General features: G+C 45.3%; 3 protein-coding genes across 5 annotated transcripts; 1 reads left to right on the forward strand and 2 right to left on the reverse strand.

The window, feature by feature from the left end:
* Positions 1–1354: 1354 nt before the first annotated feature.
* On the reverse strand, positions 1355–2097 carry LOC115390911 (relaxin-3-like). The gene is made up of 2 exons (XM_030094957.1): positions 1855–2097; positions 1355–1766 (listed from the first exon to the last, which is right to left on the reverse strand). Exons 1-2 carry the CDS (start codon positions 2027–2029, stop codon positions 1483–1485), a joined length of 459 nt encoding a protein of 152 aa, XP_029950817.1. The 5' UTR covers positions 2030–2097; the 3' UTR covers positions 1355–1482.
* A 1203-nt stretch (positions 2098–3300) lies between these two features.
* LOC115390843 (MHC class II regulatory factor RFX1-like) lies at positions 3301–12877 on the forward strand. 3 transcript variants are annotated; one of them, XM_030094867.1, is made up of 18 exons: positions 3301–3429; positions 4982–5348; positions 7500–7597; positions 7688–7768; positions 7891–7964; positions 8061–8331; positions 8410–8591; positions 8678–8797; positions 9159–9280; positions 9482–9600; positions 9830–9933; positions 10026–10177; positions 10439–10536; positions 10803–10952; positions 11031–11242; positions 11349–11502; positions 11925–11970; positions 12064–12877. In XM_030094867.1, exons 2-18 carry the CDS (start codon positions 5009–5011, stop codon positions 12246–12248), a joined length of 2508 nt encoding a protein of 835 aa, XP_029950727.1. In that variant the 5' UTR covers positions 3301–3429; positions 4982–5008; the 3' UTR covers positions 12249–12877. The 3 variants fall into 3 exon arrangements, with proteins under 3 accessions (XP_029950727.1, XP_029950730.1, XP_029950728.1); XM_030094870.1 differs by having other exon boundaries at positions 12067–12877; XM_030094868.1 differs by having other exon boundaries at positions 7691–7768.
* A 587-nt stretch (positions 12878–13464) lies between these two features.
* LOC115390848 (DDB1- and CUL4-associated factor 15-like) lies at positions 13465–19029 on the reverse strand. The gene is made up of 13 exons (XM_030094874.1): positions 18901–19029; positions 17510–17607; positions 17248–17386; positions 17045–17151; positions 16822–16964; positions 16580–16738; positions 15846–16436; positions 15337–15428; positions 14871–14993; positions 14652–14734; positions 14467–14571; positions 14257–14372; positions 13465–14111 (listed from the first exon to the last, which is right to left on the reverse strand). The coding sequence occupies exons 1-13, from the start codon at positions 19000–19002 to the stop codon at positions 14056–14058; spliced, it is 1914 nt and encodes a 637-aa protein (XP_029950734.1). The 5' UTR covers positions 19003–19029; the 3' UTR covers positions 13465–14055.

Raw genomic sequence — 19029 nt, forward strand, 5'->3', positions numbered from 1 at the left:
AAATTAACCATTAAAATCAGTCCTGTTACCAAACTCAAGAAAACATAAAAAAAAAAAAAAATTAACATAACAGGACATAGCCTTGCCACAACTGTGTATTGCCCATCTGAATTCCAATAAACCTGGCTCAGTTGTGCTATACATAATTCCGTTTGAGATATCTGTAACATCACCCCACCTAAGTCAAAATTGAATTACAGATATCTGTAATTTTACTTTTGGCTTGTCATAATGAAGTTATAGATATCTTTACCGAAAATTTTTACTAGCCATAATATAATTCCAAATTGTCACTCTGAAGTTATTGATACCTCCAATGTTATTTCCAGATAGTCAAGTTTCGCTATGAAATTTAGCTGTAATAAACTCTTTTTCTGTTTATTTTTTGCCTTTTAAACTTCGTTTTTAATGTCAAAAACACACAATAGTATTGAATAACTGCCAACTGTCAAAAAATGAAGTCATCTTGAGAAAATTGCAAGATGTATTTATTCATTGCACATTCTTCGCTGTTCTGTCATTTTAAAAGAATCTAAATATATTCCATATATTTATAATTACAGTCATTAGAGGATTTAATCTGTCAACAAAACTGTGATGATTAAATCCAATCATGGAACAATCAAAGAGCTATCAATATTATGGGCCTCACAGGTAGACTGTGACAGGATGCTTACATTATTTACTTTTATTCTTGAAAGCAACTGTAATCTTCTGTAATGTAGCTGTGTGCAGTGCCACCCACCACACTATAAATTAAGAATGTGCTCAGTGGTTGTATTCCACTGTCCTCCCACTGTCCCAAAACATGTACATGAAGTTATTTGTGACCCTAAATTTCCTATGGATGTGAATTTGTGTGTGAATAGTTGTCCGTGTCTGTATTTTTTTTCAGTCACTTCAAGCTGTGTGTAGGTACAACGTCAATTTATTTATGTTCAACTAATTAGATATTAGTTTTTTCCCTTAAATTGAAGCTTGGTTTCCCTGAAAATTTAACTCAGTTTAATGGTCGAGTTTTATCTTTGTACATTTCAAGACATATATTTTTAAATGTATGGTATAATAGCAGGTTTTACATAAAGGCCGTATTTTAGGGTAGACAGGTGACAAAAAAATTCATAGTAAACTGATTTATTTGTTAGAGTTCCACTTCCTTAGTTTTGCAACACTTGTAAAACTGTTTACGAAGCATTGGTTAAGAAAAGAGGAAGTGATGGTCTGAACTATCCTCTTAGCATGTTTTCAAGAATGAGAAAGATGTTTTTCCCAACAACACCAAGCTTTATTAAACAAATATATCATTCCTTAATAATCATAGTTAGAACATAGTTTTAGGAGACATTCACATGAATTCATCAGGAGTCAACACAGAGACAGTGAGCTGGATGAAGTTTAAGAATTCTTCTTGTGAAGAAATCACATGTTAAAAGTGTAGAGCTTTTTATCTGAACAAGAAGGTGTCAGTTGAAGAAATGAGATTCAGCACAGAGAGCTGATTTCACTCTTGCTACAGCCCCACTTGCAGCAAGCATTAGACAGTCCGACCACCACATCGCGTCCTTTCCTGTCTGCACTCCGGAGAGCCTCCAGCACCTCGTCTAAGACTGGCGAGCGGGCAGGGCGGCTGAATCCTGCAGAAACAGATGCCACATCCAGCGATTGGTCACTCCATGCTTGGGATTCTGCAGGATGCTGCTCACTGGTAGAGAGTTGATAGAGAGGAGCTGTGTTCCACAGATCAAAAGCTTCTTCTCCCATAGCAGCTGATGAAAAAAAACGTACATCTCTGAGCATGGACTAAATAAAAACAGAAAGAAAACTGCATCCACAGTCTCAATCACACGGTCTTACCTGAGTCTCCTATGCTTCTCCTCCATCGAGAACCACCACAGGTAAAGATCACAGCTCGTATGAACTCTCTTCCACACAGTTTCACCCCATAAAAGGAAGGCTGACCCTCATTGGACCGCGCTTTGTCTGCCAGTGCCACTAACAGACACAAGGATAAGACGGCTGCCTTCCACATGGCGGGTGCAGAAAGGTGAAGACGGTATCTCAGAAGGTGGAGAGCGATTCAAGTGTCTCTGTGGCTTGTGTTTCTTCCTGGACATCTCACCTTATATAGGCTTCAGTATCTCAAAGCCCTCACCTGCACTTTTAGTCATTCCCGGAGATAAGACTGAGACCTTTCTGGGCAACAATGCACAGAGAGAAAAAGGAAAATTACAACTCAATAACAAATTATTCCAGAGATGATGTCAACAGATCTCTTGGCAAATTAATCACCTGTGACCTTTTTGTTGCCCTTTCCGTCCCTGACATCAGTTAGTTTGTTCTGCATGTCACAATCTCTGTCCAGGTGTCCGCTGTGCCAAACACTGGATGGAGATCACTATCCACTCTTCCAAGGATGCACTGCAATCAGCCATTGGTAAGAACAAACAATACACGGAGAAGAGAGTCTACTAAATGTAACAGTAACTTTTGATTTAGCAACTTTAGTAACTTTTGAACTTTTGAGAGTTTGTGAAAATATGATTCACTTCTCAGGTGGGCTGACTTCTCAAAATCAAAGGTAGCCTATTTGACTCACACAGCATTGGTTGAAAAGAGACATTCAACCTTCAGTAGCTGCCTTATGCCTTATGCTTCAGTAGAAAACAATTTGCCACGATTATTCAAACACCCTAAATTTGGACAGTCAATGTCAAGTAGATGAAGGGCCCAACTTTGGAAAATGATTTGGTTTAAGAAATTGTGGGTCGACATCAATCAGTCTTTTGCAGAGAAACTGAAAAGCATGAGTGTTCTCAAGGTTTTACTGCAGGATGAAATCATACACAGATTGATGCCATAGACGAATATGAGGAGTTTGTCCTTTTTCAAGGTCTGTTTCTATACATGGGATTTGCTTATTTTATCCAGAACTGAATATAATACAATAAAACAGAACAGAAGAGAACATGCATTTTGCTGTTGTTATTGCCCTTTTAGAATGATATAATATATGACAGGTCACACGACAATGTAAATTGACAAAAGAAAACTATCTATCTATCTATCTATCTATCTATCTATCTATCTATCTATCTATCTATCTATCTATCTATCTATCTATCTGTCAAAAAGTAACAAGTGATCATCTGACGTTGCACACCGGAGAAAGTGACTGACAGACGCCGCCCACCAATCAACAGTCGACTATTTCTCTGACGTCACAACCAGCTTCCTACTTATCCAATCACCGTATAGTAGCGGGCGGTGCCACGGCGGGAGGGTAGCAACAGTTGCCCCGGTGAAGGCTAGGCGCCATAGTCACGGTAGTCCTGGCGACAAGAGCCAAGCAACGGGAGTCAACAACAACAACCTAAATCTAAAGAAAACAAAACTTTTAACGACTTAAAGGGACGATACAGGGATAAAAAGGTAACACGTTAAATGTATAATTCTTCCCGTGTGTTTTTTTGTAAATTACGTGCGTGCATGTGGTTATAAAATCGTGAGCGGTAACGTGAAATCGGTCGAGCGTGTCCTCGATGAAAGTGGTTGCTAGCTTCTTTCCAAACGCAGACCGTTGTTATGGCGATGTCAGATCTTTGATAAGAACACAAGATGGCGGGTGTGCTGTAGTGTCCAACAGACTTTTAAAAGCTGCCTTTCCCGAATGTCCAGTTTGTTTAGTAGAGTTTCGATCACTACTGAAACTACGCCGAGGCGTGATTGAGAGCCTGGCTGAAGACTGATTGACGATCCGAGCCGAGCAGCTAGCGACGAGCTAGCTTCCTTTTAACGTGATTTATCGACGCGAGCTGCTAGCGGAGGAAGCTATTACTTTTCCTCAACTCACTTTTCAACCAATCTGAAAGTGATAGTGAGAGTAACGCACAAGAAACTACTGCCATCGACGGGGATTATTTGAGTTTAAACGTCGAGGTTGAAGTACAGTGTGTTTTGTGGTGTTTTCGTGACTTTGAAAAAGTTTTCGTGCTGACATTGGCTGCGCACGGTGCCGGATGACTGCCTGTGTCTCGGCTTGTTGCCGTGTTGCTGTACACAGGAGTGGCTTATCGTCCGGGAGGATGGCCTTGTCCTGACTGACAGTTCCTCTAATGATTGCCATGAGGTTTTACTTTCCACATTGCGAAAGCCGTGGCTGTATGCGGCCACATGCTTTCCTATTTAAAGTCAGTGATTTGGAGTCGTAACAACAGTATTTCCATCACTTTCAGAGTAGTGAGGACTGTTGCAAAAAAGAAAAAAAGTGTATTATACAAGAGAGGAATAAAAAGCTGTCGTCTGTAATCACAGGACAGGACATAGCCATTGTGCAAAAAAATGTATGCATTGTGTCCTCGTCATTTCTGTTTCATTAAAAAACAAAGGTTTCAGGGGGTTTCGTGTCTGGATTGTTATGGCTTTGTGAGAAGGTGTTGTGAATGCACGAATGCACCAGATTCGATGAATTTATGCAATTTGAAATATTATGATCCCATCCACTTAATTCCATTCTGAACTTTTATTTATTAATTTTGTATAGAATAAAAAAGAAAGTTAACTATAAGATTAAAAAGGATAAAATTAAATAAGTATTTCAAAATAATATGTGCAGGTATTACAGTGATAAGTAGAAGCATAGAAAGGATGAAACGAACAGAAAACACAGCAAACACTATTTATAGAGAGGCGTTATAGAGTCTTATGACCACAGGAAGGAAGGATCTCTTGTGGCGCTCTGTATTGTACCTGGGTGGTATTAGGTATTATGTTGTTTGTGCTGTGAGGACACTAAAGTCTGGAGACTACTAGTGTCAGATCAAAAACTTCCTTTTGAAGATTATGCCGCACACACACACACAGGACAAACAGAGCACATTCAGTGCAAGTATTAAAACCGTGAGCAGACAGGAGATGGTAACAGTGTGTTTTGGTATGTTTGAAGCACTTCCATGCCTAATGAAGGCTCTTTTCTTATCCACAGAAGTATTGCCTCAAAGCATTGGTTGCCATGGCAACTTCTGGCTACACGGAGGACCTTCAGCCTCAGCAGGCCATCGCAGTAACCATAGCAACATCGGCTACCGCCACACCCTCATCCACAAAGGGCGCACACTTCCTGTCAGAGATCCCTCCAACGTCTGGATCAGCCAGCCAATCGTCCGCCGCCGCTAAAACAGGACAGGACGCACTTTGTTCTCAAGCTCCCCCTACCCAAGCCCAAAGCCAGAAGGCCGTGGTTCTGACCACCCCCACACCACACTACGTCGGCCCTGACATCCAGCACTCTGTTGTCCAGAAGAGTAATGGCCAAAGCAGCTCGCCGCAGTACATCATAGTGACGGTTACAGGTGAGACACTGAGGTCGGGCAGGGGGAGGAAGACTGACACATTCCTACATAGAGCGTACCTCACACACTTTCTAGTTCACATAGGCAGCAGAAGAACATGACATGGCTTGCAGTCTAAGCCATTCAGATATTACAATGTCAACAGGGTCCTGGCTAGAAAATAAAGGGGGGAAAAAAAGAAGAAAGAAAAGGGAAAATAAAAAAAAAGCCGTCTCAATAGATTTTAGTTGAAGAGTTATAATTGAGGCAGCACTATTGGAAAATATTTGGCTGAAAATAGTGGCTTGGAGAACAGTTGTTCATGTTTTGTCCTAATTGTAAGATAAACTAAATCAATCACCTGACTGCGAATGGAAGATATGTTGCTAAAAAAAACACTGGGGTGTTTGTGCAGTTTTTAGAAATACTAGAAAAACTAACAACTCATTCTAAATTAGCACAGAAATTTCTCCTATTTTATAGTATTTCATTCAATTTACCATTGTTAGTTTAGTATGAGTATTTGTAGGTGTGTAACTGTTTTACTATGAAAGCTTGAGAAATGAAATTGAACCTTCACTCTTCGAATGAAATCTGTCATTTTTGTTAATAGATATACCATTTTACTATAAATAATTACTTTCAGACAGAAATCCATCATAAAATGACATTTGTAATCACTTTAGTTTGTTCATGTGCTGAACTTTGCACATTGAAATGTAAACAGTGGGACTGAGAAAAGAGGCTTGTCCATCCATAGAAAATTATTCAACTGCACCGGCAGGTTACTTCTCATCACGTTTACGTTGATGTATGGTGTTTTTTCAGTCATGATCCTCAGATTGCTGTTTACAGGTTTCCCACCATGCTGGGTTGCATGCCATCTTCAAACTGCTCCCTGATTAGAGTGATTGACTGAAGAGCAGCAGGGGGTCTGAATCTGTCGAGGATTGGAGATAAATCATTGATGGGTGGTGCATCCACCACGAGTACAAACTGTTGATGAAGCAAGTTGCTACGCGGCACCGTCTTGAACATCAGAGCAACAAGAGCTGATGGCTATAGCTTCACTTCTCTGCCCATTTTCTGCTTTTATTGCTGTAAATTGATTCCTGTTTTGAGCTGTTAGTTTGCTCAGCCGTGTCCCTCTGATATGAGATTTGATTGATTACAAATATTTTTTTTTTCAAAAAGTATTCCACGTTGTAAAGATGTTAACAACAAATCAGTTACTATAATGAAATCTAAATGTTAACCTCAGGGTTAGGAATAGGAGGGAATTGCCCCCTACCAGCACCTTTCTGTATCTTTATTTTGGGTGCATCTATTCGTAGATCATTTTTCCTGCCAGTATCAAGTAACACTGTGCACTTTCACCCAGAGTGGAACAGGCCCGGAGCGGCTTCTCTCCTCGTCTCTGACTGCACCCGCCTGGTGTGCACTGCTTTGCCTAAAGTCTGCTGTCATCTGTGGCGCACAGAGCAAGAGCGCAGTGTTACAGGACAACTTTGTCTGGACTTCCAGTGAATCAGTAAATTAGGAACCTACGTTGTGTTCAGTTCATGTAATTCACATATTATACATTCAATTGAATGCATACAGACTGGAGTACAAGACTTTGATCTCATCCTGTCGTCCCCTCTAACAAAGCGTATTTGCTGAAATGCATTTAATTGAATATAGAAATACCGAATATAAATACTTCAACTTATATGTTCAGATATTTTCAGTGTACGGCCCCGGTTGAAGTAGTAACAGTGGAGTGGAAGCAGGACATGAAAAATATTTTCTCACCTAAAGGATACATAAAGGGACTGTTCCCCTCTTCTCTGCCCTCCCACCGTTATCGGCCCACCTGTATCTTTCATTTCCTCTCTCATCTGATCTGCATGTTTACAAGATGGAGGGATTTCTCGCTCCATCTGGGGAGATTAGCTGTCCAAGGCTGTTCCTTTTGCATGCTCAATAAAAGAACGAAAGGGGCAGCCGCAACCTTCCTCCTCCTCACTATTAGTCAAGTACGAGAGAAACATAGCCGCAGGATGTTCTGCGGTGGCTGTTATTACGATTTGGGAGCAGTGTGTCGTGAGTACCAAACCGGCAGTGATGGCCGCTGGTTCATGAGACTTTCTTTGATACTCAGATGAGTCCTCTCCCGTGTGTCATCCACAGAGGGCTCGGTTCACTCCAACGACAGTCTGTCAGACTCCAGCCCGCCTGCCCCCGGCATCCCCACCCAGGTGGTCCAACCCGTGCAAAACACCACTCAGGTAAGACGCACGCAAGTACAGAAACTTCCCAAACCGAGCCATCCACGCCGGCTGGAGCGCTGATCAGCCGCGCTGTGGCTCCTTCACCAGCAGAGGTCCGTGTTGCAGGCAGCCAAGAGGATTCAGACCAGCCACATCAACAACCTGCCATCTGTTCATATTGACCAGGAGGTAAACAAAACACATTTTGTTTTGTTTTCGTATGACATGAAGTAAAATGCAAATATTTCCAAATTGCTAAAAACAGGAAAAAAAGTACAGATCCTCTTTCTTTCTTTTTTTCTGAAATGCAGGTGGAGCACGTGTACAGCGGGCAGGTTCAGTATGTGGATGGAGCCACAGACACCACTTTCACCAGCTCCTCCATGTAAGAGAGGAGGGGATTTGTCTGGCATGTTGTGTGTTCTGTCAATCCGATCACACACAGTCACACCTGAACTTCAAATCTCTTTCCCTTGTCCAGTCGATCGAGCAGCTACCCCTTCTCCGACTCGCCGCTCTACTCCCAGACCCCCCCCGCCTCCTCCTCCACCTTCTACGAGGCCACGGCCAGCTCCAGCGAGTCGGACATCACCGGATCTGTCACCTCGCTGCCCGTCGCAGTGGCAACGGCCGGAGCCAACAGCGGGGCGGGAGGAGGCTACGTCATCCCGGGGGGGTATGTCCTAGGAGGAGGGGCAGGAGGGGCAGGGCAGAGTTACTCCAGCCCAAACTCGCGAGCGCCACCTGCAACTGTGAGTAAACACGCCGAAATGCGAGTACCAGTGTAAAGATGACGGAAGAGGTCATTCTGGAACGGTCCCCTCTCGCAGGTGCAGTGGCTTTGTGATAACTATGAGGGGGCCGAGGGGGTGAGTTTACCGCGCTGCACCCTCTACTACCACTACCTGCTGCACTGCCAGGAGCAGAAACTGGAGCCCGTCAACGCCGCGTCCTTTGGAAAACTCATCAGATCCGTCTTCATGGGACTTCGCACACGCAGATTAGGAACCAGGTACATAACACGCACAAACACAAAAACACACACACACATCGTGTATCTTCACAGTATTTTAAGATCTTTTCTTGTTTGTGTTTCAGAGGAAACTCTAAGTACCATTACTACGGCCTGAGGATCAAATCCGGCTCTCCTCTGCTCAGACTGATGGACGAGCAGCAGCACATGGCCATGAGGCAGCAGCCGTTCTCACAGAAAAACAGGTATCAGCGTGAGAATATGTCACTCCAGCAGTTAAGCTCTCCAAATATAACCCGATTTAAACTGTTATAATATTTCATCCAAAAATGCTCAATTTATTCACTGGAATGCGTCTTCAGTTCTGTTCCATTTGGCTTCTCAGCCACGACTAAAAGACGATACAGAGCAGGGCGTCACACGCTTTGGCTTCTGATTTGGACCAGACCAGTGAAGAGAGAGGCCAATGAAGCCAAATGCCAACAAATCTTCATTTCCTCCCGGCTGCTTTTGGCCTGAAAGCTGCATGTTGGACCCCCGCATTTGCAGCTCTCACCTTGAACTGTGTTCACCGTGAACCTGAACGATGCACGCTGTCCCCGCCAGGATAAAGCCGGTCCAGAAGTCGCCGGCCATCACCAACGGGACGTCCGGCGGGGCGGGTCAGCAGCAGTCGGGAGCGCTCTGTGACATTTCCGCCCAGGTGCAACAGTACCAGCAGTTCCTGGGTGAGGAAAACCTGCAGTCTGCGTAACGTCTCAGTGGAAAGTCCACAGCTTTTAGCTCTCAGCAAAAAAAAAACTACATCAGCAAACAGGAAATAATCTGTTTTACTGTGTCCAGATTAATATATTTCAATTCAGTCAGGCATCTGCAGCTGATCTGTGTGTCTCTTCTCTTTGTTCTTTGGCGTATTGTGTTCTGTGCAGAGGCATCAAGGCCACTGCCAGAGTTTGTGGACATTGATCTGCAAGATCGACCACTCCCTGAAGGGATTGCTTTGGAACATCTCAAGGCCTTCCAGATGCTTTACAGAGAACACTGTGAGGTGGGCCGCTGGAAAACAGCTATTTCCACTTTATTTTGTCACCTACCAAGTTAGTTTTTGCTTTTCTTTCTCAGCCAAAAGTTATGTGTTGTTTGAGGAGAGGCACCGTCTAATGACTTACAGAACCTACAGTTAAAAAAAACTATTTTTTTAGCCATCTTGAAAACAAACGGGTAAGATGCCATGAAAAGTAAACTCACTCACACCATGTCACATCTGGTCCTCGCAGGCCATTCTGGACGTGATGGTCAACCTCCAGTTCACTCTTGTGGAGACATTATGGAAGTCCTTCTGGAGGTTCAGCCAGAACAACGACTCAGAGTCACTCAATCTGTAAGTATCACAACGGCGTGATCCAGTCTGGTCCACTGCTGTAGCTGAAGGCGAATGCTCGGTCACCGCCGCCTCTCCTGCGGTCTCCTCAGGCACAACGAGTCCGAAAAGCGTCTGCCCAAATCGTGCCTGGTGTTGCTGTGTAAGTTTGATCCGGTGCTCCGCTGGACGAGAGAGTGCGACAACCTGCTGTACCAGACCCTGGTGGAGAGCCTCATCCCTGATGTTCTGAGACCCATCCCCAGTAAGTCCGGGAGACCTCAGCGGAGGCAGCCCCCTTCATTTGATTGATTGCATTCTTTATGTCAGAAGTGTGTATTGCCATTCAAGTTGTAAAAGTGCTCCAGCGTAGAGGCTTTCATGAAAACCAGTGAATCAAAGTCAGTGACTAAAACAGGCATTTCATTTAGAAATTTAAATATAGAGAATTGAGGAAACGCATCTTGAACTTTGTGGGTTGTGAATCTTTGAAGCATGTGCTCGTCCTCCTCCTCTCCGGCATCAGGTGCCTTAACTCAGGCCATCCGCAACTTCGCCAAGAGTCTGGAGAGCTGGCTGACCGGCGCCATGATGAACATCCCAGAGGAGATGGTTCGCATCAAGGTATCTACTGATCGACCAGCCTCTGTCTGTCATCACCTTTTCATTTCTGAATACATGCAACCTTTTTCTGTCTGGTTAGTGCAGCAATGACACTGAATGTGGAAAAACCAGAAAATCGCAGCATCCAGATTGTAACGAGGGAGTTCTGCACACCGAATGTACCAGACTGTCACTGGTGTTTCAGTGCTGTCCTCCTCCTCTGATTAGAGTCTGAAATATGAAGCGGCTCGCTCACAAAGCCTCATCCTGTGCTTCTGCCTGTCCAGGTGGTGTGCATTTGCTCCTTCTCCCAGACGCTGCGCCGCTACACCAGCCTGAACCATCTGGCCCAGGCCGCCCGCGCCGTCCTGCAGAACTCGGCTCAGATCAATCAGATGCTCTCTGACCTCAATCGCGTTGATTTCACCAACGTGCAGGTCTGACACCGCCGTTCTGTAAGTCGTCGCTGCTGCTTTAGGTGAAATGAAGGAAAAACGAGCGCGTTTCCCCTACAGGAGCAGGCATCCTGGGTGTGTCAGTGTGACGACCGCATGGTGCAGAGGCTGGAGCAGGACTTCAAGACCACCCTGCAGCAGCAGAACTCTCTGGAGCAGTGGGCTACCTGGCTGGACAGCGTGGTCTCCCAGGTCCTGAAGCCCTACGAGCAAAACCCCGTGGCTCTTCCCAAGGCCGCCAAGGTCTTCCTGCTCAACTGGTCCTTCTACAGGTGAGCAAGAAGCACAAACACACACACACAGACACACACAGACACACACACCAAAGGGTCTCGTGTTGAAGGTGGATTTTAAATCTTCCCTTCGCTCCGTGTTCAGCTCCATGGTGATCCGGGACCTGACCCTGCGCAGCGCTGCCAGTTTCGGCTCCTTCCACCTGATCCGCCTGCTGTACGACGAGTACATGTACTACCTGATAGAGCACAGGGTGGCCCAGGCCAAGGGAGAGACGCCCATCGCCGTCATGGGAGAGGTTGGTGACACACACACACACACACACACACACACACACACACACACACACACACACACACACACACACACACACACACACACACACACACACACACACACACACAGGACCAGTTTCCATTTGATTCATCACTGGAACAAAACTGCTCCAAGTTAATCAACATATAGACTTTTACACAGTCATGTTAGTTTATTTGGTTTAATTTTTCTCTATAAAATCAACAGTTGAGGTTGAAACGCACACATTGAGCAGTGAGGTGATGACAAGGACTTTGGTTGTTGCACCATAGTTTGCACACTGCTGTTTGTTAATACTTTTTTTTCCTAGGCTCTAATTTTTTCTGTAATCAAAATCACTGCATTAACAGTGTTGGCATTTGATCATTTCAGTTTCTGATGCTCCCTCTTCTCTCTGTGTTGCAGTTTGCGAGCACGGTCAAGAGCAGAAACTCTCCAGATCTGGAGAAAGGTCAGTTCAGCTCTCCTTCCAGCATTTGTCCCGTTTACATTTCATTGTCGCTCGATCAGTCAATCACACGACTTCTCATCGCCGCTTCATCAGAAGAAGAGGAGGACGACGACGACGAGGACAGCGAGGACGACGGCGGCGGCGGCGGCGACCTGGTGGTGCAGTCCAGCTCCCTGAGCGCGGTGGACGAGAAGGACGTGCTGGAGCCGCCCGCCAAGCAGCCCCGGACCAGTCTGAACCTGCACCCCCTGAGCGAGACCCACAGCACGCCGCCGTAGCCCGTCGGCGCGCCTCCGATCTCATTTCAGCGCCACATCGCCGCCGTTCACGGCCATTCTTTCATCCTCTGTATACTTTTGAACCATGTGTGGTCAACTGTTGGTGAAGTAACGTTAACTTTGTGTTGCCATTGACCCCTCCCTGTCTGCCTTCAGTTGATCAGTTACCCCCCCCCCTCGTCCTCTGTGCCTTCCCCGTCCTCTCACAGTGGCCGCTCCTGAATTATGTATACTGTATAACCTTGATTCTCTCCTTCCCCGCCTTAATCACTGACCTGAGTGCTGTGGAGAGACGATCGCGTTCTTCATTTCCATCAAAGATCATTGCTTTAAATTCAAAGACTATGCAGGGGAGCTGGACTTCAGTGAAAATCTCTAATTCGTGTTGAGTAGCATCTAGAAAAACGCTGCACCATGATTTCTGATGGGACTGATGAATGATTGACAGCTATTTGCGGATGCCATATTTGACTTTTTTTTTTTTTTGTATTTTCTTATTGATTTGGCCAATCTACTTGATACTATGTGCCTTTGAGAGATTTCCAGCCTGAATGAAGCTTCTGTTCTATATATTCTGTATCGTTGGATCAATAAATGAAGGTCCTGTGAAGTAGTCTTGGTGTTGGTCATGAACTATATTTCTTCATCGCCACCACTCTTCTCGCCCACGTAAAATCACACAGATGGGGTGAAACGCCGGTGGAGCGCAGCTCAAGGCCAAGCCCTGCTCATCAGCCACGCATACTGTGCTGTTTCCATGGCAACCTCCGCACTAACTCTGTGCCAGCTCAGAGTTTTTAAGAGATGTTTATATTTTCCCCAGTATTAAGTTGAACACACTAAAGTTGAACTACATCATGTAACTTATTTGAGCCCACGCTCACCACAGGAAACTACAGCGTGTTTACGTTCAATCGATGCAAAAGAGAAATCCACCGTTTCCCGTGCGTTCAGAGAACTCATTACTTGTGCTGCAGATTAATTTTCTAATTCAGGTCTGGTCAGTGTGACCTCTGTACCTGAACCTGTGATTTACATTTGTAGCTCAACTGTGAACTAAAGAGATGATTGCTCTTTCTGTGCCACGTCTGTGTTTATTTTCTGTAAGAAATGTTTCTAAAGCCACGAAGAAAAAAAAACCTCCAGTTCAACACAACAGATCCGAAGAGGTTCTGAACGTTTTATTCTCACAAAATATCCCAGCCCATATTTCCAGGCCAATGACTACACAAGTATGACGACAACCAGGGAACTCCTCATAAGCGGATGTAAAAAAAAACAAAAAAAACAGAGAAAACAGAAGAGATGCAAGTGAAGTTCACTCCATCTGGTCTCAAATACTGCAGCACCAGGGATCCTCACAGCTCCGGTGAGCTGATCCAGGAAAAAAAAAAAACTAAACGAGTCGTCCAAAAGCAGCGGTCACATTCAACAAACACACACACTCAATCATAAATACACAAAGAAAATTCACCTTGTGAGCATGACACAGGTAAAGATATTGCATACGTTCAGGTTGGACGCAACACAAGTACAAATTCATGTATAAAAACAGAAAGTAATTAAAAAAAAATTAAATCTTTCAGTCTGTCTTTTTGGTTTTTCCAATAACACAGAATACAATTAAAAAAATGAAACTACAAAACTTCGCCTTAACAGTATGCCATCTGTAGAACTATCTGAAGTGACCAACATGTTAACAAAAACTCTGCCTGTGAACGAGAGCAGATTTTACTTCATACTGAAGATGAGGCTGTGTGTGTGTGTTTGTGTGAGACACTTTGACAAATGTGGAAATTTCCTCTCTTCATAATACGATCCAGGTGCAGCGGTCGCTGTCTGCCAACACTTGCAGCGAGGAGCCTGCGGGTGACAAGAAGCTGCGTTTTGGTCCTACATTCAGAAATGTAAGATGTGACTTTGACTCTGCAGTGGTTTTAAACGAAGCTTTCCTTCACAAAGCAGCGGGACATGCTCGTTTCTGGCCCTTCGGATGTTGCGGACTCACCTTTGTGCAGAGCCTCGTTGTTCATGCGGGTGATGTAGCGGGAGCTGCTCTCGGGAATCAGCCACTTCATCACCGTGTTGACGCAGGACTTCCTGTAGGAGCTCCACACGCTCCCACTAACAGAGACATCGCCACAACACTGTCGGCAAGCAGCAACGAGAAAAATGGACACAGACGGAGAGGCGTGCGAGACGACTGGAGAAAGCTCACCTGGTCTGACCCTTCACCTCTGTCAGGTCCCCGACGCCCACGGTGCGACACACGCCTGTAATGAGGTCCCAGCTGACCTGCAGGTTGGAATGGTACGTGTTGGGCCTGAAAGGCAAAGCAAACAGCCGCTGAGTCAATCATTCTTCATCGGCCGGAGATCCGGGGCTGAACAGGAGGACAAAGACCTGCAGTGCTCCTCGTCTGAGGTGGAGAAGGCCAGCAGGAGCAGGCCGATGTTAATCATCACAGTGTTGGTCTCTGGACACACCTGACAAACACACACACACAAACGGTTTCCTCAATGAGCTCAAAAAATACCAAATCTGACACTCTCATCTCCACGGTTTTGCAGGTGACGACATGAACACATTTGATCGTGGTTTACAGTTTATGGCTGTACTGACCTCCAGTATCACAACGTCATAGTCGCTGAAGGAGCAGAACTGTGGAGCCCAGGCTGCGTCGCTCCTGATCACCTCATTGATAAGATACTCAAAGTCCAGAGTCAACTGCTCCACACACACACTCTGCAAGAGGAATATCAAACACACGCAACATTCATTCATGAAAACGTTATTATACTAGTAGATCTCCCTCATATGTGAGCTAAGATCACATGGTGCAGAACAGGATAAAGAGATGCTGCAGGTCCAGTTTTCCCAGATTAAAAACAAAATGCAAACGAACTCCGAGTGGAATGTCTGTGAAAACACAAATTACTTATGATGCAAATCAAACCGAGCTGAGACGAGCTGCGGCAGTCTGAGACACACACACAGCTCAACAGCAAATGTCATATTGTATATCTTAATAACCACCTGAACATCCCTTCAAAGATGAACTTTTACAGAAAGCCACAGAAACACGCACCTGTCCGCTGTGAGTGCCGGTGACCAGCTGCAGGTTTCGTCCTTTCAAATCAGTGACAGTGAAAGGCAGCTGCACCTTATCGTCTTCATAACCTGAAGAAAGAGAAGACGGGGAAACAGCTGCTCAGCAGCTTCAGGCTTGATCTGGTGACATTTCCTCTTCTTTATTTACTCTAGTGGTGCTGTTTTCTGAGGCGTTTAAGGAAAGCAGGAAAGTTTGCTTTGCTGAAATTACTCTGATATGTGACTAGTGAAATTAAAGTTATCAACAATTACTTTCTTTTTTAAAGCAAAATGCACTCATGATCTGGCTTTATGTTCATCATGTGAGCGCTCACAATCACTTATGCTTTTAAAAGATCTTCTGCTACAAAAAAAAGGAACTTGCAGTGGATTGCACATCACATGTCTGGGATCTGGTCTGACTGGATGTCTGATCTCGCTCTGCTTGTTCGGTGCGCTCCATGATCCAGTGCTACCAGACCTGAATATTATTGATTCGTCTCTCACCTCCTGTACTCTGCTCTGCCGCCCCTGGCTGTTGTAAACAGTAGTGCAGCCGTGAATAGTTGACGTATCCTGGCTCGCCGGGGCTCACTTCATGGGACGAGGACGACTGGGACGATGAAGATGACGCAGGAGACATCACTTGTTCAGAGCAGTGTGGATGAGAGTGACTCACACCTGATGTAGACGCCTGAAGCAAACTAGTCCGCCTCCCCTCTGCTCGCCACTCTTTACAGTCTTCCTCCTCTTCTCTCGGAGTCTCTGCATTCGGTCCTCTGACTCCTGGGATGTGCGCAGCTTCTTCAGCTGGCCTCTTCTCTCCCTGGCCCTCATTTTCTTTACCGACTCCGGCTCCTCCTCCCTGGGCTCGCCTGAACAGATCAGCAGCAAACTCCCGAGCTCGCATGGCGGCTTGGGAGTGGCTCGGAGATGAAGGGACTGCACCGGACCTGTTCGGCGGTGGACGGGTTTCGGGAGATCCTTGAGGTAGTGAGTAGGGAGAGGCTGAGGCGGTGGGGGAAGGAGACGCCGAGGCTTGGCCTGACAGGGCTGCTCTCTTCGTGTAAAGGATCTGAGATGACTGGCCCTGTTTACCTGCAGGAGACCAAGAATCAGAACTGAAACAGCAAACAAAAAACTCAGCATCTTCAACAAGCCAAGGCTTTCAGGCCTTTGTGTGTCCATAAGCTGATGAGGACAACATCTTCATGCTATCAGCTTCAGGAGGTTTGTCGTACCGGGGCAGAGCGAGATGCCGCAGGCCACCAAAGAGTAGCTGGTGTTCAGCAGGATGACCTGATCCTTCTTCAGCTGGAACGCCGGCTGGAAAGTCGGGAACGGATAGACCACCTGGTACCTGCTGTTCAGCACGAATCCGTGTTGGAGGCACTCGCCACCTGGTGGAGGAACACGAAGAAGTTCAGCGAGGGAGCGAGACGCTGCAGGAGCAGCAAACATACGGCTCTGCGTGTCTGTTTACCGGTGCGTGTCGTAGAGGCTGAGGGAACTGGACGGCACTGAGAACACGGTCTGGCAGGTGGCATGGACGCAACAGTGATGTAGATGTCTCTGTTGTTCTCATCGCTCATCATCAAATTCAGGACCGAGCTTGACGTGCGAGTACTGATCAGGAAGAACGACACATATTTAATATTACACTAACTGTGAGCATCTTCACATGGCTGGTATTTATTATTTCTTACTTGAAGCCAAAGATGACAATCTTGGAGTGGTCGTTAGGCCACTCGCACACAGTCAGGTACAGATCACTGTAAATTTCCTCTCCTGCAAACAGCCGTACATGTTGGACCTGAGGAGAAAAATCAATGAGCCAACAAACAAAAGCTTCTGAAAAACTACTAGAACTAGAATGAATGAAAGGTTTTATTAGGGATTATCCATAAACCTGCTTGAGTCGACTGTGCAGGTTGAACTCCCACCAGTACAGATGATACGTATAAAAGGAGAAATCATAATCTTCTCCCCAGTCGCTGGTGTAGGACAGAATGTAGCGGCCACATTTGGTGAAGCCAAGAAATATATGTCTGAAACCAGAAGTGGAGAAGCCCTGCTGTGACACCCGCCTCAACACTACCAGCTCGGCTTCTCAGGGAGCAGCACAGTGAACTTATGACTGGAGGTCAACGAATGTGACGCAGCAAACGAACCCTGCGCGCAGGAACTCCTCGCTGACGATGTTCTTTAATGGGACACACACCCGGGGCGGCAGCTTTCTGAAGAGACGCTGAGAAAACTGTCCTGACAGCTGCAGAAGAGAACAGACAGCAAACACAGTTACTGCTTTATAACCGACGACGAACATAACAACACTCTGAACATTATAACGATGGCTCATCTGAACATATAATGCTTCACAACTTACATGTTTAACTGGTTCCATAGAAGTGCATTGTGATCATTCAGATTGATAGATCAATAGATATTCTATTCATCTCCATGGGGAAGTTCACACTATTTTGAAAGACACTCATAGTAAATCTTGACGGTGTATGTATGATCTACTGACAGTGTGAGCTCTTCATTTAACAACGCAATGACTTTTTTTTCTTCTCAAGAATGTTTTTCTATATTTAAAACAATTTTTTCCCACTTTTATAAACTTTCTGGATAAATTCTGATTTCCTCCAAGAATTTTACATTTTTCCTGTCAATTAAAGCACGGACTGTCAAATAATCTTGATGCATACCGTTTTGAATGTTTTCTGCCCATCAGTCAGAGAGCCAGAGAGAGGAAATGTACTGCAAGCAGCAAAAACTATCATTTCATCATGATGTAAATGAATATTTGGCCTGAATTGGCTAATGTGCTTCAGGGGCTCTGGAGTTGTATGCGGCGCTTCAGATTATCTACATTTCATATAACTAAAGTTGCTTGTATTTTAATTTCGTTGTACTACGGACATTTGTGAGTAAACTGTTTTTAATCCAATATGGAAAGACTAGTAAAAGTAATTCTGTCTTTCTCATTTATCTTCGTTTTATTTGTTTTCTAAGCGTGTAAAACATCTAAAGCAGGATAGGACGCTACTACTGTGACGGGTTTAGTTGAATGAGGGATTTATCATCTTTATTCTGAAACTGTGGTCAACATTATGCATGTACAGGTTTTAATTTTCAGCTTGAGACAAATCATGAAAGGTGGCACGGGGTGGAATAAATTGCTCTTTTAGTTGTGAAAAGCAGAGACATTGATCAACGCTGACAGCAGCTACTGCTAGCAAAGGGCTAACGCTGAGTCCTGCCAACATTAAAGCTGTCTGAAATGGATTTACCACAGTCTGCAACGACTGGCACGTTCAGCCTCACGTAAAATTAACTATCGAGGCATTACAGTCGCTGGAAAATGCAGAGAAACGTTGCCACAATCCCTTAAAATCCCCCCAGTTTCCACAGTTTTCAATAATTAGCCGCCAGCAGTCTTCGGGTTTTCTGTAGCTAGCCGTCGAGCTAGTTAGCCGCTAGCTCGAGACGCTGCTGCACGCAGCGGCGCCCGTTAAAACTCATCATTTCGCGTCTCGTGAGGCGGATTCGTGCCTACCTTCCCGCGCACGAGCAACTTGACGACATGGTCTCTGTGTCTCCTGGGTGTTTTCTGCTTGTTGTCGTCCTTTTCAGATTTGGAGTTGGGCGCCATCTCCATCTGAACCGTCCCCCCGCCGCGCGCAGG

The sequence above is a fragment of the Salarias fasciatus genome, chromosome 6 (genome assembly GCF_902148845.1).
Source record: "Salarias fasciatus chromosome 6, fSalaFa1.1, whole genome shotgun sequence".
NCBI lineage: Eukaryota > Metazoa > Chordata > Actinopteri > Blenniiformes > Blenniidae > Salarias > Salarias fasciatus.